Raw genomic sequence first — 24,757 nt, forward strand, 5'->3', positions numbered from 1 at the left:
TGGACGCTGTCTTTTTGAGGAAACACTCCTTGGACGCTATGGAGGCTAGTGCTCATCATGGAGCTGACAAATTTTTACAACTCTCCACAGACTAGTCAACAATGCAATGAGGCACAAGTTTGTAGATACAATGCTGGCCAGTGGTATAGTGGCAACCGCATCAGACTTCGAAGCAAGTGGTCCCGGGTGTGAGTCTAGCCAGCTCTTTGCACTTTCCATTTGGGCTGCATTAAGTGTCGAGCTAGCAACTCGGCCTTGTAAAAAAAAATACAGACAAAGTCTGAAGAAATGGCAAGGTTGGCGCCCACTGTGCCACAAGGCACAAAGAGGAGCAAATATTGCAAAAATAATTTGTAGTTGTGTTCATCTTTATCCAGCTATGTTTTTCATATTCTTGTCCTTCCTGAAGATTTGATTAACCTTATTTCTGTTATTGGAATTTGCCATTCCAATTTGCATTCCCTAACATTTTCTTTAATGGGTCTTTGATCTCAGGGGTAATTCAATTCTCTCTGTCTGTAACCCTCAGATCCCAATGAAACATGTCTACAGAGTGCTTCAGTGCCAAGAAGAAGAACTCACCCAGATGGTGTCGACAATGTCTGACGGATGGAAGTTTGAACAGGTAGGAATGTTAAGTATTCACTGCAACTGAAAATCAAATCAAAAATGGTGCTGTAGTTGAGAGCAATCAAGAGCATCTATTCCATTTTGGTCCTCCACGCAACACTGTTAGAAATAGGCAGCTGGGTCTTTAGCAGTAGTTGTCTGCACCAAACACGGATTAAAATCATACCATTTTCTTGAACTAATTCTTGATTCATTGTATACTTGGGCAAACAGCTGACATTTCTGACTTGGAATTGAATAAATATCTCTTGGTCTCTGACTAAGTCTACCCGTAGATTGTTTAAATTTTCCAAATCCAAATATTCTTTCCTGGCAGCTGCTGTTTCCTGCTCCCCAGAATCCCTTGCACAATTCAAGCTTTGAGTTTGGGTTTATATAAGCAAATGCAACTAAGGTAACTTAGTCTGATGATTTTCCATTTGCTTTGTGAGAAAATAATTTCAGATAAATTCAATTAAAAATTGAGTTCAATATTTCTGATCCAGCTAAGCAAACTCTAATGGTTAGTTGGGAAGCTATAATTTCTTGGGTTGAATTTCTGACTTTTGTTTCAAATAAAGATTTTAAATCTTGGGGAGTTGTTCATGCTACACACATCATACTGTATATCCCCAAAGATAGTCATGTTTTATCTATATTTTCCTTTCTGCCAACTTGATTCTGCTCTTCAGGGACTCTTTCTGAGGAAATGCTTGTCGATGTCTCTCCCAGACAGACCCCCATCCTGCATGCCTTTCCAGATGTTTAGTCCGTCCACCTCATTTCATTCTGTTCACGGCTGCTGGATGACACTCCTTCCACAATCCCGCAATGTCTCTCTCCTTGATGGCCATGTTGTGAAAGAGCAATATCTGTCATCTACGTGTGGCATGACTCAAACCCCGTCCTGTCCTATTGTCAAAAAGATCTGGCTGATATGATGATTTAGTACAAGCCAGGAATTGATCCTGTAACATGAGTCATTTTTCATTGAGTGGAGGGCCTTCAGTCTTTCCTCCTCCTCATCCCACATGCTCCCACTTCTTCCAATACCGCAACCTCATCTTTAGCTCCTTTTTCCTGAATTCTCATGCTCTAGTTGAATAGCTGTGGGTATCAACACCCATTAGTGCTTTGTTACTGTGGACCAGATGGTTCTTGATTCTCAGCAAATGACCACAGGTTCCAGGATGTTCTGTCGCACACAGCGTTCTGTAACCTAAATAAAGAGGACTTGTTTATAGTTCAATATTTCTGGTGTATAGTTTAAGTAATTGCCACTCTTGTAGCTCTTGAACAATTGCATCACTGAAACTGTAACTAAAATGTTAATAATTTATACCATTTGAAAACTTGAAATGAAAGAACTCTTAATTCACCCAGTGTTACAAACACTCTGCTCTGGTTGTTACAGCTGGTCAATATAGGATTCCCCTATGGCTATGGGCGGGACCATCAGTCAGAATTTCTGCTGATTGTGTCGCGGCAAGTGAAGGGGGAGGAGACCAGTTTCCACAACAGCAGCAGTGAGGTGTGTCCCAGTAATACCCTCCACGCTCATTATAACAATGCACAGCCTATCTCCCTGCTTCTTACCATTACCTGCCTCACATAACATCTTCCATTCTTTGAAAGGTCAATTTTCATTACTGTTTCAATTCTGTGCTGTGCTGATATCAATTGTGTGTGTTGATGTGTAGGTGTTGATATCAGTATCTTTAGTCTTTGCCTATTTTTCACTTTTTTTTACAGTGAAGTTTCAAGTTCAAGTTTCAAGATTTTTAAATGTCATTTCCAATATACAGATGTAAAGGAGGACAAAATAATTGTTACTCCAGATCTGACGCAGTACAAAAACATCACAATATGTTAAACAACACATTAATAAAAAAACATAATAAATGTAAATATATAAACATATAAACATGAAAAATAGTTCAAAGCATTGAACTTTTGATCTCTATACTTTTAAATGGTAAACAAAAGATATGTAGACCTAAAATAACAAGTTATGAAATAAGGTTTGGAAACACAATTCTTGTGGAAAGTCTGTTGTCGTTGGTAACCCCAACTTCACACTGTGTTTTGGTGAAAGCTGCAACAGGCTTGGGTAACACGCGGCTAAGGGATCGTTCATCTTCCAGCTGTCGACACCTCTTTACATCTGTTTGAAAGATCTACTGTACTAATTTTTGTGCTCAGGAGATTAAAAGGGCGGTTGGGAGAGAACATGACTGCTTACGTGGTTTAAGTGGCCCTTTAACATTTCATATCTGTTGAACAAGAGGAGCTATACAAAAAGTTGGAAGTGAAGACAAAATGGCACAGAAGTGCATTATGATTTCTGGCATGTTGCCAGAGCAGTTTGATTAACTTAATAAGCATATTTCATCCCATTAATGCACTAAATATTTCTGAACTACATCATCTAAAACCAAGCTTTTACCTTGTTTCATGTTTCGAAGTCCAGCAGCCACCACAGAGAGTGTCAACAAAGGGTATATTAATCAGCAAAGTCTAATGGGAATGGAAATACAAGCTTTAAGTTTAAATATAGGGCTTAATTATAGTTGCAGAAATATTGAGAGTTTATAATTAAATGTAGATGCATCTATTTCAAGTGATTTGCAGTGTTGTAATTTACAAATTAGCAGTCTCAAAGTCTAGACCAATGAGAATGAAACTGGTGAGAGACCCAAAAGCAAGCAACCCACCCAGGGGAAGCATCAAGTCACACCTCGACTGTCAAGCCCCTTACGGTTGTTGTACATTTCAGCAAAATAACTTCTCAATTTTCTAAACTCAAAGCACAGCCTACTCTCTTTAATCCCTTCATACATGACAGGCATGACAACAGTCAATCCGCTGAAATTTCGCTGCAGTTCCTGTACTACAATGATACCTTTCCTATGGTAGAGAGACGACATAACCAATCAGAGCTCTATATTAATGGAGCAAAACACCTCTACTCCTCAGAGAATGGGAAGATGAGGAAGATTTTTTCCACCCAAAGGGTGGTGGGTGTCCAGAACTCACTGCAGAAACGCTCGCGCATTTAAGCAGTACTTCACTGTATAATTGAATATTGATCTGCAAAGGTATAGGCTAAGAGCTGGCATGTGGGATTAAAATCCCCTTGATCATTGTGGACATATAGGCTGAATGGTCTCTTGTCATAAATTTTCTGGTCTTGTTCAATAAGACTGTGGTCTTTTTCCAAGCTGTTAGAGATATGAACTGATTTGCAGCGACTCATCCAAGATACTTGAAGGGTATCAAACCTAATTGCTTTTGAATTCGGGTAGTAGATTAGATTAGCTTTATTTGTCGCGTGTACGTGGAAAGATTGAAGCATCCAGTGAAATGCGCTGTTTGCGTCAGCAACCAACACAGTCCAAGGATGTGCTGAGGGCAGCCTGCAAGAGTCACCGTGCTTTCAGTGCCAGCATAGCAGGCCCATAACTTAGTAGCCCTAACCCATGCATCTTTGGAATATGGGAGGAAACTGGCTCACCCGGGAAAAGAAAACATATAGTCACATGAAAGTGTACAAACTCCTTACAGACGTGTCAGGAATTGAATGAACCCTGATTGCTGGCACTGTAAAATGTTGCACTAACTACTATGCTGCCATCCCAAAGAATACCAAGTCATTTTGGTATATATTACTTCAATAAGGCTGCTATATAAATGCAGAGTACTGTGTTTTAATTTGAAATATTAGAGAACCGTAGGTCCACAAGTTATTTCAGAGTATGTCAGAGCATCACAGGATCGGCCTCAATAGCCACAGTCGACACTGCTCAACAAACCAGTGACTACCAGAGGCGCAGTACCCATGGTCGACCACGACCAACGGAGGCCACACAGAGCATCACTTAGCTGATAGCACCAAAGAGAAACAGAATCCATCATATTCATCTCCAGATGAGAGGGAGTGTGATTTCTAATATCCCTTTCATGGAAGATAGTGAAAGGAAATGCTGCCAACCCCTTGTTTAGTCTCTGGCCTGAATGGACTGGATGTTACTGGCAGTACCAACTGGAACTACTACTGCAGGAATTGGTGAGTCTAAATATGTCACTGGGTTTAACATGGAGACCTAATCTCACTGGGGTTCTGTGTAATTAGCTGGGATGTCACCTCTACATGCCCCATTGCAGTTAGACCTGTTGAAGAGTCTGAGATCCCAGTGGTGATCCATGGCTTACAGAAGGCAAAGGGTTTTAAAATAATTTTTCCTTGTAATTATTTACTTCAAATTGAAGAGAATTAAAATGTTTCAGTGTCAGAATTGGGGAAGCGGGGAGCGTGATGGTTGGTGTAATTGGTAATTGCTCGCATGGGTGTAATTGGGTGGTGGGTGCTTGTTGAGCTGGAAGGGCCTGTTACTCTGGTGTATCTCTAAGAATACTGATAATTGTGTAAAATCTGTGTCAGCTTCGAAAGAAGCTGAAGCTCTACCCACAGCTTTGCTTTGTCTTAACACCTGTTAGAACTTATCTACACTGATGCCCAATCACTCCAAGCCCCTCTGCCTGAAAGGAGGGTGAGGAAAGCCAGAAACTTCTGCCTTCCACAACTGGCCTAGGTAAACAAAGTGCTGGAGGAACTCAGGAAGTCAAGCAGCATGTATGGAGAGAATAAGCAGTTGACGTTTCGGCCTGAGGCCCCTCATCAGGATGAAACATCAGCTGTTTATTTCCCTCCGTAGATGCTGCCTGACTTACCAAGTTCCTCCAGCATAATCAGAATCAGATTTAATATCACAAGCATATGTTGTGAAATGTAAGTCACAGTAATATATATATTAAAAATTAAATAAGTAGTGCAATAAGGGGAGAGAAGAAAGATAAAGTAGTGAGGTAGTGTTCATGGGTTCAATGCCCATTCAGAAATCTTGTGGCAGAGGGGAAGAAGCTGTTCCTGTACCATTGAGTATGTGCCTCCTCCCTGATGGTAGCAATGAGAAGAGGGCATGTCCTGGGTGATGGGGGTCCTTAATTATGGATGCCACCTTTTTGAGGCATCATTCCTTGAAGACGTCCTGGATGGTAGGGAGTTAATGCCTATGATGGAGCTGACTGAGTTCACAACTTCCTGCAACTTATTGCAATCCTGTGCAGTAGCCCCCAGCACCCCCCCCCCATACCAGACTGTGATGCAGCCAGTTAGAATTCTCTACACAGTACATCTGTAGAGGTTTACAAGCATCTTTGGTGACATACTAAATCTCCTCAAACTCTTAATAACTGCTGTAATGCCATCTTTGTAACTGCATCAATATGTTGAGCCCAGGAAAGATCCTCAGAGGTGTTGACACCAGGAACTTGAAACTGCTCACCCTTTTGACTTCTGATCCCCCGATGAGGACTGGTGTGTGTTCTCTTGTCTTGCCCTTTCTGAAGTCCATAATAAATTCTTTGGGCTTACTGACTTTGAATGCGAGGTTGTTGCTGCGACTCCACTCAACCAGCTCCCGTGCTCATTTTGTGTGTGTTGCTCAACAATTTTCAGCATCTGCAGAATCTCTTGTACCTCAAACAAGATGATAATGTTAGCAGAGAGGAAATTTGTGAATAAGTACAGTATAAGAAAAAAGACCTTCTGAAAATCTAAAATAAAATTAAAATGCTGGAAATATCCACCTGAGCAGGCAGTAGAAAGGAAACAGAAATAGCATTTCAAGTCATCAGACAAAGGTTCTTCGGTCGTTAATCCTGTTGTTTCTATTCAACAAATGCAGCCTAACATGCTAAGTGTTTCCAGTGTTTCCTGCCTTTACTTAAATTAGGGAACAAGAACACATTGTCTTTTGGGCGGCTAATTCTAACCACTGAAGAGAATTTCTGGGGGGAAGGTCCTCGTAAGATCAGCATCCTACTTGAAACACTTGGCTTCCTCCCTCTGGAAGTATTTACAATTGCTTTGTACATCCAAATGAAAACGTCCTCCTTTGAGTAATGTGCCTGAGTTCCCTCTTTCAATACTGATTGTATTTAGAGTTAAACTGTCCTTTTCCACTGTAATGAATACCAACTTCTTTGAACCTGAAGCCTGGCTGATGTGGGGTTAATGTTCTCAATAAAAAGGTTGGTTTGTGAACTCTGCTTGATCTGTTTCTTTAGGGAAAATAGCTTGACAATAATTTTTGCATTTTTCTGTTATGTCAGAACCTGTTTAGTCATTGTGCACCTGGCATGCCCTTGGCTGTTTACTGTTTTGCTGTTCTTCGTAAAGCTGTTCTCAATTAGTAGGAAAGAACTGAGATGCATGTCAGCCCAGTCATGCAAGGAAATGTCATGTAAGGTGAGACAGTATTGCCACCTACAGTTCTCTATACTGCTTCTGTACACTCTCCAGTGACCAAATATCTAAGCTAACACTTCTCATATTCCTTGCAACCGAAGATTAAGATGATGGCATTCCAAGTGGCTTATCTAGTACAAGGCTATCTCAAATATTTCTTGACATATGGATATGAAATATGGAAAGATTTACTGGTAGAGCAAGGTCATCTTTTTGAATAAGATGGATCCTGCTTTGTTTTTTACATTCTTGCTCTGAACTTTGGTGGAGAGCTGCAACAGCTGTATGTCCCCAGGCATGTCTAATCATGCACTGGTTGGAAAATAAAGACTATTGAATTTTGCTGGGGTGATCACCTCACCACGTGAATTCACATGCTGGCCAGAATGCACCTTAAGGCTGGTGTAATGATGATATATGGGAGTTTTTTAAAAATCTCATTGCATTTTAAAATGGAGGCTAGTTATCCCACTGTAGTGGGGACCACAGTATACAGCAGAACTCCAATAATAAAGCACATTCATGTCTTTGGTGCAGCATTAGCCAATTTTTCGGGATAGTTGGATGTTATTTCTATTAACACCTCCACACTATTTGAATACATTTTTAATTGTTAAAATGCAAGGTGAGTCGAGTTAAAAGGGAGCACAGCAACTATGATTCAGGTAGGTATAAAGGAAGCATGGGAACTAGGGCCTCCCATTGTCTAAAAGAAACTCTGGAGCAAAGCTGCTGGTGATTCTGGTGGAATGAAGAAACCTGAACCCCAAAGAGTTAAAGGGAGCTTGGCAAACATCATTTGTTGAACTATTTGCTGAACCATCAAGATTTCCAAAAAGCTGGATAGTGGATTAGCGGAGTTTTACTGAACAATGCTACATGTTCAGTCCCTAGATGATTGTTAAGTAATGTCACTTGTGATAATGCTGCACTCATTCTAACTCAGGAGGGGAAAATCAGCCAGTCATCCTGCACCTGATAACCATCACAATGGATGCAATCTGTTTTGACTTCATGGATGAATTCTATGAAGGAATAGCCGGTCAACACTGCGTGAGGTTTACATGCAGTAATGGCACTTGAATTTGCTACTGGAGCAGCCATAAATCTAAATGAATTTGCTCATTCAAAACTCACTAAAGTGTCCTCACTGGGTCATATTTGTTGCTATTCTGAGAAAGGGTAGGACCACTGTGCTTATTAGTTTGACACACTGAATCCATATCCAATTTTAAAAACTCAGGAAAGTTCTGCAAGTATTCAGCAGGTCAGACAGAGGAATGGTCCAATTTTCAGATCAATGGCCTCTCATGAGAACTGGTTGCAGAATAGGGATAAAATTAGAAAGTGTAAGGAGGAGGGGGCTGGAATGCTGATGATAAGGTGAAGACACACAGAGACAGTATCACACACAGTGGTGATTGACTGGGGATAATGAAGGCTTGTTAATCACAACTGATTTGGCCAGAGTGAAAGTCAATAAAGATGAACAAGAATAGAGTAAAGAAGGAAACACTACTGGAACTGAAAGATACAAAGAATTCAAATGGTGGAAACTGAGCAGATTGCTGAAATACTCAGTGGGTCAGACAATGTCTACAGAAGGGGATAAGATAAAGATGCATGCTGATTAATTTTCATGAAAACTTAACCAGTGTTTTCAGCTTGTATCAAGATTAGTGTCTGAAATTGTTGAGCTCAAGATTTTGTCTAGGATGTTGTATTGTGCCTAGTTAGAAGATAAGGTGATATTCCCTGAGTTTATAGTGTTGCTGTTTTGGAACAGTGCAAGAAGTCACAGTGGGTAAAAGAATTAAAGTGACAGATAACTGAAAATTCCAGATGATCTTTGCAGACTGAATGGGGGTAACCACTCTTTTTGCTTTCTTCACTGTGGTGGAAACCATGATGTAGGTACCAAGTGTAGTGCACTTAATTGGAGGTTTGTCTGCTGCTGCTTCATGTGAAACTTTTTTATTCACTGTACTCCCTAAACCTGTGGAACTCCATTCAGTAAGCATCAATCTCAGTACAGGCATCAAGCCTGACAAGGATAGTACTATTGTTTGGCAAAATAGCCCCTACTTCCCAATATCAGATCTCCCACACCACCTCATTCATACTTTCCTGTGTACCGTAACATCAAGCCATTGTCTTACACTTGCATCTCTGATATCCTTCAACGCTGTCCTGATCCCAGCTGGCTCAGTTGTATCTCCAGTCTCTAAATCAGGAAGCTTATTACTTCTTCCTTAAACACATGTTAAATTTGCCCCCTCCACCATCATCATCTTCTTCAGCTGTCTGAATTTGAACTTTAAGTACACTCACCTCTTCTAAATGAACTGTGTAACTGAGAACCTACACAGGTCTGAGCTTTGCCTTTCTCTGTGGGACATATTGAATGGACAATTTTTGTTTCACTTCGACTTGGGCCCTTCTTTCACTTCTTTATTCAGTATTGTATTCCCAACTGTATCGATGCAGCTTCCTGCTACCATACATACCAAACAATTTTCATCACCTTTGCAGCTGATCACCATCCTCTGTCTTTTTTGTGTGGTCCGTCCCTAATTGTTTCTACCCTTTTCACCCATCCAAGGGAGTAGGGTAATGACCAATATTTAATGTAAGTCAACAGGTCTTAATCCAACTGTACCTCTCCCTGACCTGCTTCCTATAACTTCAGTTTAATTATATCTGTTCTTTTGATTATATTTTCTGCACCAATATTGCTGAAATCTTTTCTCCTTTACTGTGTTTTTTGCCTCCATCATGTTTGACCGGACCCTCAACTGCATTTACTGCTTGTTACTGCCACTCTCACCACACCAGCCTCTACATTCAATGGCTCATCCTTCATAAACTTCTCCTTCTCTCAATGTGGCAGCTCTATCAACAGCTCTGTTTCTCCCTTTTTACCATTCTAGTAGGGCTGTTCCTGTTATGACTCTGACTCATTCTCCCATCTCCACCAACATCCATTCTGTTCTTGATACAGTCCCATACGACCAAAGGAGATGTCCTATACCTTCCCACATCTGGACTCAACACTCCCAAGTGAAGCAGCAATTCACTTCCACTTATTCAAATTTAGTATATTGCATTTGGTATTCGTGATATCGTCTCCAGATTAGAACAATCAACTGCTGTTTGGGTGATCACTTTGGAGACCACAGGGTTACCCTGAGCATATACTGAAAGTATGGTCCATTTTCTTAAAAATCATTACCTGTTCTGAAGCTGACTAGGTAGGACCAAAGCTGAGTATCGGTGTCATGAATATAAAAACAAGTAGTGCTTAGTTGTTATTTTTGGGGTAAACCTGTTTACAATCATTTTCATTCCTGATCCCAGAGGTATTTTCTCTTGGGACTTGGTTGCAAAAACATTCTGTGCACTTTGTTCTCCTTTTTGTTTTGCAAGAGATACAATGTTTTTTTAATATATATATTTATCTTTCAGGTAATAAACCATTGACCTTTTAAAGGTCCAAGTCTCCATTGAATGATTGCAGTGTAAGGAAAAAGTGTAGTGGCTATTGTGAGGAATGGACAATATGATGGAATGTGACCCAGACAGGAGGTTGCCACATTGCTTTCTCCGTTTTCTGTACAGGGCATTAAAATGTTGGATATGAACAGACCGGTGGCTTTTGTTTGTCCCATAAGGAGCTGATGCCTTAAAGATAACATTACCAATAAGACCAGGGCTCACCTGGAAGGTGCAACAAAACTGATGGAAAAACTCAAGTCATTTTTGGGGGGGAGCAGTGTTCGAATCTGGAAAATTTTTCTCTATAACCTCCTCAGATTTCCACCACCTGCATTTTTGATTTTTACTCAGATGATCATTCTGACCCTGATTAATAGGGAAAAAAAGTGTTTTCCTCCTGTACGGGATGATCTCTGCCTCATATAAAAACAGTTGCAGATCTTGTTGGATGGAATTCAGGGAATCACACTCACAATCTCAGGTCTGCCCCTGCTGAACCTGAAGAATCAGGATATTTCATCACAGACATTGGACATAGTAAGTGTTTGACCTCAGGGCCAACTCCAGATCATAGGCCAGTTCTACTCAAGGAAGATTGACCAGGAATCCCACTGCCACTCACAAAGTAGTCCTTGTAGGGCTTGAGTTCTTACTCCTGATCACCGGCTTGCTCCTGAGAAGAAAGCAATTGGTCACAGCACAGAACAACTGTTATGTAGGAGAGAGATGGGTCAGGGCATCCAGTCATAATAGGACAGGTCTTGATGTGGAAACTGAGCTGGTCTCAGTCAATACCCTCACCCCCCGCCCCCCCCCCCAGGAATACAAGACAATAGTCAAATAAATGCAGCAACACACATCAAAGTTGCTGGTGAACGCAGTAGGCCAGGCAGCATCTCAAGGGTCTCGGCCTGAAACGTCGACTGCACCTCTTCCTAGAGATGCTGCCTGGCCTGCTGCGTTCACCAGCAACTTTGATGTGTGTTGCTTGAATTTCCAGCATCTGCAGAACTCCTGTTGTTTGCGCAAACAAATGCAGCATTGGGCAGTCTTTGTTGGACTTTGCAGTGAAGTAACCGTAGGCTAGACCTGGCATCAAAGGATGGTGAAAGGATTGTTAACTGACTGTTATCTCAGCCTTTGGGTAGCTGTAGAAAAGTTCGCACTAAAATATTCATGAACAGAAAATGGTTATTCATACAAATGAAATTAGGAAAAATGATCTGAGGCAGAAATTTATAGAACAATGAGAGAATCAGAGGCACTAATTATAGGTCCAATCTCAGACAGAAGCATTTTCTTAGGCTTTGCAGTTTTTTAAACCACAATTGAAACTTGGCATTTCACAAAAAGGATGTTTGTCCAGTGTGGTGCCATCACTCTTCTCATTGATTCCAGTCAACCGCATCAACCACTGTCAGTCACTGCTGCCTTTAGCTGCAGGATCCCTGCCTTTCTACAGCTGCAGAGGATATTTGCAGAATCACTGAAGCTGTGGTTCTGATCTCATCACAAAGATGGTCACAGTTAAGCCTGGCTTGGTTCATTGAGCCCTCACAGTTAGAGCACTTTGGTGTGACAGTAGCCAAATTCACAAATCATTGCCTCCATTGATCATTTCTTGCCATTTTTTAAGAGAAGGTAGTTAATGTGTACATTTGTCAGAGCTTGTTTCACAGCTATTTCATCCTGTCCTTCTGCCTTCATTGGCCTGCAGTGACAGAGCTATTTAAATGCACTGCTGAAGTCTTACGATGTCTATCCCATCTGAGGCATTGCAATAGCACTGAATGGGGGATTGAAGAGAAGCAGCTAATAAAGGTAGCAAAACTAAGCAGGGAAGGAAAAAGAAATGAGGAACTGGAGAGACAATGCTCTAGGTAAGGGTCAGCGTTTTGTTGAGGATCAGCTGGTGTTATGCATATATTTATTGTTAGGGTGGTCTATGGACATGCTATGAAAGTGAATTGGTGAAATATTCTTTTGTTCCAGCACTTAAATGTTTTCTAAACAAAAGCGGCTGAGTCTACCTGGTATAACAAGTGTCAAAGTTATACCTACTTCCACCACTTATAGCCCTGGAAAGTGAGAGCATCAACATTGTATCTGTCCCTCCCTTTGGCCTTCCTCTTATATGCACAGCCTACTGGAGATAACTTATTTAAAGTGATGGAAGATGAAGGTGTTGATTCATTATTTAGGGAAGTTGGGTCACACTCATCAAAGTACATCACTCAGTTTCCCTGATTACATGCTTGGATCCCAGTATTTTAATGTAGTAAACACACTCTCGTTTCTTCTCAGCTGGTCAGTATGGGCTCTTCCTACAACTATGGAAATGAAGATCAGGCTGAATTTCTTTGTGTGGTCTCCAGAGAATTGCATAATACTCCTTATGGCACAAATTCGGAACCCAGTGAAAAAGCCAAGGTGAGTGAAATTATACAGAATTATAGTTTCCTAAGTGCTTATTTCTGCGGTTTTCATCTCAGCCCATGTTGTAACCTTAACAGAAATGAGTTTGGAATGACGTCGGATGGTCTGAATTACCTGCACAGAGTGGTTACTACTGTACAGCTCATTCTTGATCAGACACAGGGTACTCAGAGGGCCCAGTGTTTCTGTGAGCTGGGTTATACATTCAATGGCCACTCTATTAGGTACACTTGTGCACCTCGTTAATGCAAATATCTAATCAGCCAATTGTGACAGCAACTCAATGCACAAAAGCATGCAGACATGGTCAAGAGGTTCAAATTAAACATCAGAATGAGGAAGAAATGTGATCTAAGTGGCTTTGACCATGGAATGATTGTTGGTGCCAGGCGGGGGGATTTAAGTATCTTAGAAACTGATTATCTCCTGGGATTTTCACACGTTACAGTCACTAGAGTTTATAGAAAATGGTGCAACAAAAAAAAAAATTTGTGGGGGCAGTTCTGTGGGCGAAAATGCCTTGCTAATGACAAAGGTGGGAGGAGAATGGCCAGGCTGGTTCAAGCTGACAGGATGGCGACAGTAACTCAACCACGCATTACAGCAATGGTGTGCAGAAAGGCATCTCTGAGCACAACATGTGGATGGGCTGCAGCAACAGAAGACCACACCAGGTTCCTCTCCTGTAGCCAATAAAGTGGCCACTGAGTGTATGTGATAGGGGAGTATAACTCACCCTTCAACAAAGAGTACATTATGGAGACATTAAATGCAGGGAGTGATGTGCTCCAACTTTCACCATGAATTGAAAATGGACATTCATTATTTTATAAATAAATATCATTTGACATTATTTTGCCAGATCTATTCCTGGTGTACCCAGATGAGAGCTCTCTAACAGAGGTCATTCTTTCCCTGTTGCTGATTTTGCTACTGGTATTTATCATATAGTAGTAGTGCAGAGCTCTGCATATTGCAGTGCTGGATTTAGCAATGAACATGAAGGCATTTTGTCTACAGAGATTTCTAAACATGCTATTGTTTCTTTTGCCAAACTAAGCACTGAGATAAGGGAACAATTTATGCCCCAGAACATCTTAAAGCAATGTTGGTTTACAATCACAGAGTCAGAGAGAGATAGCATGGATACAGGTCCTTTGTCCCACCAAGTCCACGCTGACCGTCAGCAGCGTTTGTGGATTCTGTTCACCATCGACTCTAATGGTTGGTTAAGGATAGAAAAGCTCTAACCAGATCAAATCCCGACAGACAGAAGAGATAGTGATCCTAACTCCAATCATCCCTGTGACTAAGTAAAATAATCGTAAATGTTATTCTGAGCACTGCGCTGGGATTATATGAACATATTTAAGCATTTAATCATTGACTAATTCACTAGCTTAACTACTTCCTATTTTTGAATTAATTCTGCACAACTTTATAAAACAGTGTTCAGCATTAGTTCATTTGTTTATAGAATTAGATTATTGTGTCTTTTTTGTTGCAGCAGTTTTAATCCTTTATCCTCAACATGGATAATTAAAGTAACTTTTAGAGTCATAGAATCCTGAAGTTATACAAAGACAACTAAAATGCTTATCTAACCTAATCCCATTTGCCTATGTCAAAGAAGTCAAGATCTAGAGAAAACCCATAAGGTCACAGAGAAAACATGTAAACTCCACGCAGACAGGGTTGTGTCTGGGACACGGGAGCTGTGAGACAGGCTAGCCACTAGCTGTGCCACTCATTTGGAGTAGGAGGGAAGGGGGTGTTTTCATCGCAATCCACCCAAGGCAGTTCTGTAGCTAGTACTTTATTTTACACCTTAGTGATGTTACTAGCCAGTTGTCAAAGACTTAACAGTGAATTACAGTGTCAGCCATTGTTCCAGTTTTGATTATGACTCCAGATTTCAAACATGAGTAAACAATCTGTTCCAGTGTGGTTTGTGTGCTTAAATAAGATGGTGCATAGAAACTTACACTATCCCACTGAATCAGGCTCAACAAAGTGTTCAGTGAAGAAGGAATGAGAAAATCAGATGTTGTTCTTATTTCTGCTTGGTCCCTGGTGGAGTTTATAAACACAGAGGGCAGCATTCAGCTTGGTGTTGGTGAAATATGGGTTGTGAGGGGCTTGCTAATGCTCCATCTGAGCACACTCGGGTGTAATAATGAATACATCCACCTCTTCACCATCACATAACTCCAGGAGGAAGATGATTTTCAATTATTGGAGTTCATATTTGTTAAAGTAGGTAACTTTTAGCTAATCTTTTCCACTACTTTATTTGAGCACCTTTATTTTTACTTTTCCTGTTGCTGACATGCTTGACCTGAGTTTGGAAACAATTGTCTACAACAATGTTTTCCTTCCTGTTTACATTTCTGCATGCTGCATGCTGAATGCTGAATCCAGAGCGACGATGAAGAGACGGATTACGATATGATTGACTCAGATTAATTTGAAATAAAATGTACCGGTGAGCACGAGTGATCTGCTGGAAAAAGCACAGATCCTCTCAGTTCCCCTCAGTGTATCCTTGCCTCTGTAGAGTTGCCATCCATGACCCTAACTCTCATTTGCCTTGTTCTGCCCTGCCCTTTACCAGCCTGGATGCTTGCTGCCTGGTAGTACAGTACTGTGCTGTGTGTTACCCCGCTGTTGCATGCTCTACTGTGGCACGGGCAGAGATTCAACTTTAAGAGAGCTTTCTTTAAGTTAGAGAGCTCCTGTAAAATACGAAAGTGTCCTGTTGCCATGTGTATCAGACTGAGTACCAGATGTTGCTGAAATGTTTACGATTATAGGCACAATGGGTTGCCCAGTTACTATCGGCCTCATACAGCGACTCCTGAACCTGTTATGGGCCTTTAATTTGTGTAGCTGCCTTTAGCTCAGTGTTTCAGAACGGAAAGGGTATGAAAAACCCTACATTTCAGTCTGGAAGCAGAAAGAGAGGGGAGAGCTGATACGACTTTTCTCTTATGTGCCCAGACTGGAAAACATGGATCTACTCCAACATCAATCCATCTATTTGTTCACATGCTCAGTATCATCAAGAATTCTTCACTTCTCAGCCCAGGAACAGGCCCTTCAGCCCACAATGTTGAGCTGAACCAATTAAGTTAGTAATAAAATGGCCAGCTAAACTAATCTTTTCTGCCTACACAATGTCCATATTCTTCCACTTCCCTCACATTCATGTGCCTGTTTAAATGTCTCTTAAAAGTCCTTAATGCATCTGACTCTACCACCACCCCAGCAGCACATTCCAGGCATGCATCCCTCTTTGTAAAAAAAACAACTTGCCCCACACATCTCCTTTGAAATTACCCCCTCACTTTAAATGCATGCTCTCTGGTATTAGATATTTCAACCCTGGGAAAAAGATATTGTCTGTCTACTCTATCTATGCCTCTCATAATCTTATAAACCCGTATCAGATCTCCCCTCAGCCTCCACCGCTCCGGAGAAAACAACCCAAGTTTGTCCAGCCTCTCATGATAGCACGTCCTCTGATCCAGGCAGCGTCCTGGTAAAGTTCTGCGCCCTTTCCAAAGCCTCAGCATTCTTCCTGTAAAGGGACAATCTGACTTCAGATGCAACCTAACTAGAATTTTATAAAACTGCTATATAACTTCATGACTTTTGAACTCAGTGCCTCAGCTAATAAAGGCAAACATGCCATATGCCTTCTTAATCACCCTGTTGACCTGTGCAGCCACTTTCAGGGAGTTATAAACTTGGACCCCAAGATCCCTCTGCTCAATACTGTTAGGATCTTGCCCTTAACAGTGTACTGTTGCTTTACAAGATGTCTCTTCACATTTGGCCAGATTAAACTCCCACCTGCTGTTTCTCTGCCCATATCTGCGACTGATCTATATCATGTTGTATTCTTTGTCGATCTTCTACACTATCCACAACCCCATCAATCTTCGTATCATCTACAAATTTACTCACCCATCTACATTTTCATCCAGGTCATTTAAATACAACACAGACAGCAGAGGCCCCAGTTCAGATCCCTGTGAAAAACCACTAATTGCAGACCTCCAGTCAGAACAAGTCCCTTCAACCACCATCCTTTGTCTTAATCTTTTGGGACCTTGTCCTCCAAAACCTCGCTTACTAAAATTCACGTAAACAATACCCACAGTTTACCTCCATCAATCATCTTTGTCACCTCATCAAAAACTCAAATTAAGTTAGTAAGACATAGCTTGTCCCGCACAAAGCCGTGCTGGCTCCCTAACTATGCCATAGTTTTCCAAATGCTCATAAATCTTATCCCTAAGGATTCTCTCCAGTAACTTCCTACTACTAATGTGAGACTCACCAGTATATAGTTTCAGGAATATCTATGATTCCCTTCTTGGATAATGGAATGTTAGCTACTCACCAGTCCTCCAGGACCTCACCTCTGGCTAGAGAGGACACAGAAGATATAAATCAAGGCCCCAGTGATCTCTTCTCTTGGCTCTCTCAATAACCTGGGGTATTTCCCAACCGAACCTGTGGACTTGTACACCTTCGTGCTCTTTAAGAGACCCAAAACTACTTCATCCTTTACTTTGAAATGCTCTAGTATATCAATATGCTTAGCACTAATCTCCCTATCCTCCATGTCCTTCTCCTTGGTAAATACTGTTGTAAAGTACCATTAATGACCTCATCCACATCCTTCACAGCCCCTTCATTCTTGAGTGATCCTACGCTCTCCCTAGTTATCTTCTTGCTCTTGATGTATGTATAAAGGACTTTTCATGGCCCCTCCTGGCTTTCCTAATTTCCTCCTTGAGTTCTTTTCTGGTTTCTTTATAATCCTCAAGGGACCTGTTTGATTAACTTTTCCTTTTTCTTCTTGACTAAATTTATCACCTCTCTCAACAACCAAGGTCATCTTACCTTGCCATCCTTGTCCTTCCTTCTGACTTGTCATTCCTGTCCTGTACTCTGTGCAGGTATGATAATCCTCCAGCACCTGCTACTGCCCAGGGCATTCACTCTGTATGTCTGACCATAACACCATCCCTTTATTAGGGTATCTATTTAAAAATAACAAGGCATGCAAAGGAATTTATCAAACAAATGTTGAGGTTGTTGCCCCAGGAACTAAGGACAAAGTCTTGGCCATCGCTTGGTTTAAGCAGCGCCTCAAGGAAAGAGAGACAGGTTTGTGGTGGAAATTCCACAGCTAGGAGCTTAGTCAAGCATTTCAAGATGAGCATAAGAATTTTAATATCAAGATTTTGCTTTACCTGGAATAATTATGCATGGAACGTGATGTGATTTAGGAAGCGGGGAGCAATGTTTTGGATAATCTCAGGTTGGTAAGCAACAGAGAGGGGGAGGTGAATGGAGAGGTGATGGAATAGCCAAGTCTAGAGGTAATAAAGATTGTGATGAGGAGACGAGAGTGAGATTGAAGAATAAGGGTGATGGTAGAGATAGGAAAACAATTTTTGTAAAGATAAGGATATGTGTTTAGTCAAGTCAAGTTTATTATCAGCTGCACAAAGTACAGTACAATGCACCTCACTACAAGAGATACTGCAAATTCAAAGAATACTGTATAAATTAATGCATAAGTTATACATTATATTATACCATATAGTGGAGAGAAAAAACAACTATCATCTTGATCACTTGAACAAATATGCTAAACTTTTGAATATTCTGGGTTAGAGAGGGATGGGTGGGCTCCCATGAGAAAGACAGAATTCAACATCCCACCTAGCAACATCTTCTATTCAGCTAAGGCTTCCCTTAATGTTCAGATATCAAGCTAACAGAACTAACTTTACTTGGAATAGAACCAAACTGAGCGAAGAAGGATACTTTTTCATTCTAGATAATAATTATTGATTCTTTACACTCTGCTCCTTAATATCTCATTTTCTTTGTGGGTCCCAGGGAGACAGATTTTTTAAACATTAGTTTGACTGTTGTGACATCAACTTTAGTCTATACAGAAAAGAGAAACAGTGCAGGAGAAAACGTAAGCAAATCTGTCCATTGGACATGAGCTTATTGTGGTTACTCCCAATGCTGTCAGCTTGCTAGTGTCTGTTCTTTATTGGAAGTATGGTATTTTAGTTATCAAATGTAGAAGGTGGAGTCTATTACATTGCAAGAGCCAGACTTTCCCTTCATTCCTGGATTTGAGTTAGCAGAGCTGAGGATAACTTTGCCTGGATTGACCACTGGAAATATAATACAGCTTTGCTCTTACCATTGGATTGCTTGCTAGTATTCCATCTCATGTTTGGAAACTGACCTCTTGACTAAGGCATGTCAAAAACTTTGCCAGTTAAGGGTCAACATTCTTGGAGAAGGTCAGATGAAATCCCTATCTTTCCTGGTTTGAATGTACTGTCGTCCTGTGCTTCAAGCACTTGCTCAAAGGCTCATGGAGTAATAACTAGTCAGCTTGATTGTCACAGCCATTTCATGGACAACAACGAGTCCTCGGGTAGCAGATATTGAAATTTCATGGACTGTCTCGATGGTCCTCTGACAGCTCACTGCAATCAAATACGTTTTAATTATTGTTAAATAACTCTGATCAAAGATATTTAAAATCTGTTCAAATGGATTTTTAAAAATGAGAAAAAAATGCTTATTTTTAATTTTACTCAAGTTTCTGTTCTAGAAATTAATTAGAATAGTAAAGGCAAAAGAAAGGAAATACTTGCATCTAAGCTTTTCAGTGCAGATCAGCAACTCCATTGATATTGTTGGCATAAAGTTGAGGGACTGGCACCCAACACCTGCAGTGTATTTACATACATAGAGGTCAGAAACAAGCTGACATGTACTCTGCAACTAGCCAGAGGTTCTCCTCAGATGAAGATCAAAACAAATTTGCCTATTGTCAGTCAGAAATTAATACAGGAACAGAAATAGTCTAAGTGCAATTGCCTCCCCTCCTGTGCAATGTTCCAGTTCTGTGGTGCTATATCCCAGGTAAATGTTCGACCTAAAAGATCAGAGTTTTTGGGATCCAATCCAGTTTATCAAGAACTGTCCTCACCTATGTATTCCCTGCATATTCGTACAACACTCAATATGGATCCCTATTGCTTGTTAACAAGGTGAATACACACAAAATGTTGGCGGAATGTAGGGTGAGGGCTCGATCTTTTAATATGCTCTGTCATTCTGTTCCATTTTTTGCTTTTAATCCTTCCAGTGAAGTGCTGATTCTTGGGTCACATTTCCATGGCACTAGTTGTATTACAGTTCTTTGGCAGTGCTAAAATGCCAGAGAGTACATTAGTAGAAACTGGCAACCGTCAAATATTGAGCCCAGTCTTCGTGTCAAGAGAGGTCACTGGATTCCATTAAGAAGCAGAAACCTTGGCTGCGATTTTTACTTCTGAAGGGTCTTGAGGAGTAAGGGACTGAAAATCATCCTGTGTGCCTTCTCCACAAAACAGGAAGTTGTACAAAGTAGTTTCAGCTCAGTTTGTTTGTAAGTGGATAAACAAGCTAGCTCCAGATGTTACCTATAGACTGTGGTATATCATGGGCTGGTGCCCAAGGTAAATTAAGCAGCTGTGGTTACTTAAGTTGATTCATTTTCTATTACAGATTCTGCAAGAACGAGGATCGCGAATGTGAAGTCAATGTTGACTTTGACCATGGAAGGAATTTTAAGTTATTGTACTCTCAGAAGAAATGCAAATAGAAACAGAACAACCTAAGAACGTTGTGACATGAAAATGTCTTGCAAAATCCTTAAATTTGGATTGATCTCTCTCTCTCTCTCTCTCTCTCTCTCTCCCTCTCCTCCCTTCCCCCCCGCGTCTCTTTCTCTCTGACACTGTCTCTCTCCGTGTCTCTGTCTCTCTCTCTCTCTGTCTCACTCTCACTACAATTGTGTTTTCTAACTGACAGTGAACGCTTCAAGGGTTTGGAAATGTTTATGGATTATGGATAATGTCTGTGCTAGCTGAGAGCAGCATTGATACCTCCATATCAGGGACTCACCTGGCCAGAAGGCTGCTCTGATGCTTCCTTTCCCTCCTGGGATTAGACCAATGAACTCCTGTTTACAAAAGAATTAGCTTGTTATTTTACAATGAAACCTGGAGCCTGAATCAAGTGTATAAGTGAGGTACAGTTTACTGATTACAGAATGAAGGCTGTGCCTCGTTCAACAGATACACACTTCCACTCAGAGCTGCTTTGATTACTAGTTCCTTTATAAATAGTTGTGTAGGTGGTAAGAAGAAGCAGATTTAGTGGCTGGGTCATCGTCACTCATTGTATCTTGTAAATAGGCTGTTTATGTCGACTGGGTGCTCTGGTAGGGACTGGGATTTGGGCATAAGAAGTTTGATTAAAGAATTCAGCACCTCTTGTCGAGAAAAAGTTAATTTCAATTAAAGCTCATTGTTCAGGGAAATAAATGAGTTAAACAGTTAAATTCAGATGGGGGTATTTTCAATTTGATTGCCTGGTTTACTGCTTTTTATTTCACGAATTGCTGTTTGAAGTGGTTTGTATGCTTTAGAATTCCTTTATATATTTTTTTTTAGGGTTCTTGTGTATTATTAAAGATTAAATACGTACAGGTTAAGCTGCTAAACGTTTTTCAATATGTTTAAACCTTTATATAAAAATTGTCCAAACAAATCCAACCCTTGGACTTGCTGAAATGTCACAGTTTCAGTAATGTTTAAGCACACATTTTTGATGTTAAAACCTACAGTGCTATTGTCCACAATCAGGGTTTGAACAAAAAAAACGAGCTCAACGAAACAATTTAGCTACTATCTGTATTGAGTTTGTGCTAGAGGGAACTCGTTTTAAGTCTATAACTGAATTTTAGTGTTCCTCCTCCCTCTCCCTTGCTCTCAATGTAGTTCTATTTTTTTAAAAATTTTTTTTAAACCATGAGACGTGGGAACAGAATGTGAGGGCATTTACTATCCAGGCCTCCTTCCATTCCTGGTCAACTTGCCACGGGAAAATTAATCATTTGGGTAAAAATGCTAGCTGGCAATAAAAATGATACCCTGCAAAGAGACAAGTGGTGGAAAATGAATTGATAAGCAGGGTTCCCAACACCCTCTAAAAACAATTACTAAATATTGCCTCTGCTTATGGTGTTCCAAGCCTTGTTTACACAACATTCAACCCTTTACTCTGGTATTTATGCTGACCTGCAACACTTTCCCTCGTAAGAACAATGTGGTGGAAATGCTCAACAAGTTAGGTAGAATATGCGGAAAGTTTACATTTGGGATCGATGACCTTTCCTTGACGTGAAAATTAATTTCTTTCTCCATAAACATTGGCTGACCTCTGTATTCCTAGCTATTCAGTTTTAGTTTAGAATTATAGCATCTACGTTTTTTTTTGCTCTTCCAGTTATGTTCATACTGCATTTTTGTGCTGCTGCTGCACAGTTCAACAGACCTCAGTACTGTCTGTGTTCGTACCTCTCACTCAAACTCATGGATTTCTTCCAGGTGCTGCAGTTTCCTCCTGCATTCCAGAGTCATGCCGGCAGGTTAATTGACTTATGTAAACTACCTCTAAGAAAGGGTTAATGGTAAGAAGAATCAAAGGGGACTTGATAGGTATTTATGAGAAAGAATAAATTGACAACAGGTGAGAGGGGAGTGGGACTAATGAAATTGCTCCCCTGGAAGCTGGCCTGGAGATAATGGGCTAACTGGCGTGTTATGTGTTATTATAATTTTGACATGATTTCTAATCTAAGTGGTCCTTGCACAGCTCAAATTACAATCTTGCTGAGCATTAAATATTCAAGTAGCTAATGAGACACTACTCATTTCATTTCAATTGTGAAAATCCACAGTAACGTGCTTCCAGAGCCATCTATCTTGCCATTTAGGTTTATCTTATCTCTAGACAACTTCTGCCATCCTTCCATATCTATGATGTTTGTTAAATGGAGGGATTCATGTGGATGTGGTGTGCATCAGTAATTGCATCCTACTCCCAACCTGAATTACATAATCAAAACCGTGCACACTGAATACGCTGCAATTGCTGGTTAGAATCCAGCCTCCCTTCTTTACACAGGGGTTGCAAAATCTGCATTCCTTTGTGCAATCTTTACCTGTAGCAGATTCTTCACATTCTGAACCAAGTCCCACCTGTTCAAATGTAAAATAGTGCAGATATCATAAATCAATTAAGAACAATGATCAGCAGGTCAAGCATCACCTGTGGGGAGAGAAATGGGAAAATTTAGAAAATGGCAGTGGGGAGATGTAGGTATATGGACCAGTGGGGGGGGGGGAGGGGGGAAGATCTATGATGGACATGTGGCAGAGGAAATTAAGTGACATAAGGACTAAGTATTCAAGGTGAAAAGATGTACAGAAGTAATGGTCTAGATGGAAGAAGCAGTCATTTTTAATTACTATTGGAAAGTATTTTCTATACTTCAGAAATGGAAACAAAATGCTGTAAATACTCATTATCTAAAATTACTGAGCTCAGTGCTGATTTCAGAGGCTGTAAAGTGCTTCATCTGTTCACTTTCACACAGCAAATGGATACTCCTTTGAAACATAACACTTAAAAGCCAAAAGGCAGTGATTTTATATAAAACCTGCTTCAGACCACATCATATAGTACTATACATAGCTCTGATTTCTACACTTCAGGAAGCATAATGAGGGTCAGAGAAGGTAAAGCAGAGACTTGGCTCTCTGTTGTGAGGAATAACAATTGTCACAGAATTTGAATTGTAGAACATTAATTACAAGCCAAAGGCATTCTGTAGTATAAGTGCAAAAATATTAAAATGGGAGTTAATTTAGAAAAGATAAGGGAAATGACAGTTCAGGTTGTAGAATTATTGACAAAGTTGGTAGTTCAAGCAGAAAATGCCAACCAGATTATATTGGATATGTAGATAGAACAATTGGGGTTGAAGGGAGCGAAAAAAACTGCTTGACCAACTGAGTTCTTCCAGCAGTTCTGCTCCTGCTTCACGTCTCTTGTGTCTCAAGAGGATGAAGGGATATGAGGAACATGTGCAAAAGGTAAAAACTGACATAGGCTGGTGAGCCCAAATGTAGGTACTTATAGTTAATAAGTAAATTACAGTAATTGTAATTTGGTGAAAGTGAAGATAAATTAGTAAGGATTCACAAGGACAGTAGGAGGCTACAGTTTGAATCTGAATTGGGTGGGGTGTGGCCAGATGAGTAGCCTGATTCTGGTCACTGTTTCATGGGTGTCTTTTCCTTAAAATAACCAGAGATGAGTAACCACTGAATATCAGAGATTGACCGTCTTTGCAAACAGTGCCCCATCAGTTTCCAGCAGAGAAGAGGAGAAAGTTGGTTAATAACTTGCTTTATTTGTGATTCCACTTGAGGGCAGTGCAATGCAGAGCTCAGTTCCTGTTCTCCAGAAACAGTCCAGGGCTGTAGATGATGTAATATTAATCCTTTAAGGGCTATGTGCATGTCAAAAGGGGGTCTCTTTCTTGTTATAGTAGCAAAAGTATAGTTGTTTGTTGAATACAATAAACTGTTAATGAGAATTACTGATGTTGATCCATGGATCAGATTACAATCAACGGAGAGTGTTGTAAGCTAAACTGTTACTGATCATTCTTCCGAAGTTTGCTTCATTTTCTTGTGATAAATTTGGATAAGCTGAAAGTTTTTATGTAAATTTCTGGATTTGGCTGAACAAAATAAAAACCCATCTCTTGGTCTGAGTGTAATGGTATGTGGTATGTTCACACTGTCTGATAGTGCTGAGTTTGCCTCAGAGCCCTTCACACAGTTACTGAAAGTATAATGACTTCTTTGCCAAGTAAAGGTGTCTGCTTTGCAGCTCCAAACACAAGCCAACAGACCGGAGGCTGACACTATCATTAGACTGAGACAAAAGGAACAT

General features: G+C 40.5%; 1 protein-coding gene across 1 annotated transcript in view; it reads left to right on the top strand.

The window, feature by feature from the left end:
- The window catches only part of LOC134351887 (BTB/POZ domain-containing protein KCTD5-like), a 66,381-nt gene extending 41,810 nt beyond the window's left edge, over positions 1-24,571 (top strand). Inside the window, exons 4-6 of the mRNA XM_063058743.1 lie at positions 530-625; positions 12,719-12,844; positions 20,453-24,571. Coding sequence (XP_062914813.1) covers positions 530-625; positions 12,719-12,844; positions 20,453-20,482 — 252 coding nt within the window. The 3' untranslated portion in view covers positions 20,483-24,571. The remainder of the gene's footprint in view (positions 1-529; positions 626-12,718; positions 12,845-20,452) is intronic.
- Positions 24,572-24,757: the final 186 nt, after the last annotated feature.

The sequence above is a fragment of the Mobula hypostoma genome, chromosome 9 (genome assembly GCF_963921235.1).
Source record: "Mobula hypostoma chromosome 9, sMobHyp1.1, whole genome shotgun sequence".
NCBI lineage: Eukaryota > Metazoa > Chordata > Chondrichthyes > Myliobatiformes > Myliobatidae > Mobula > Mobula hypostoma.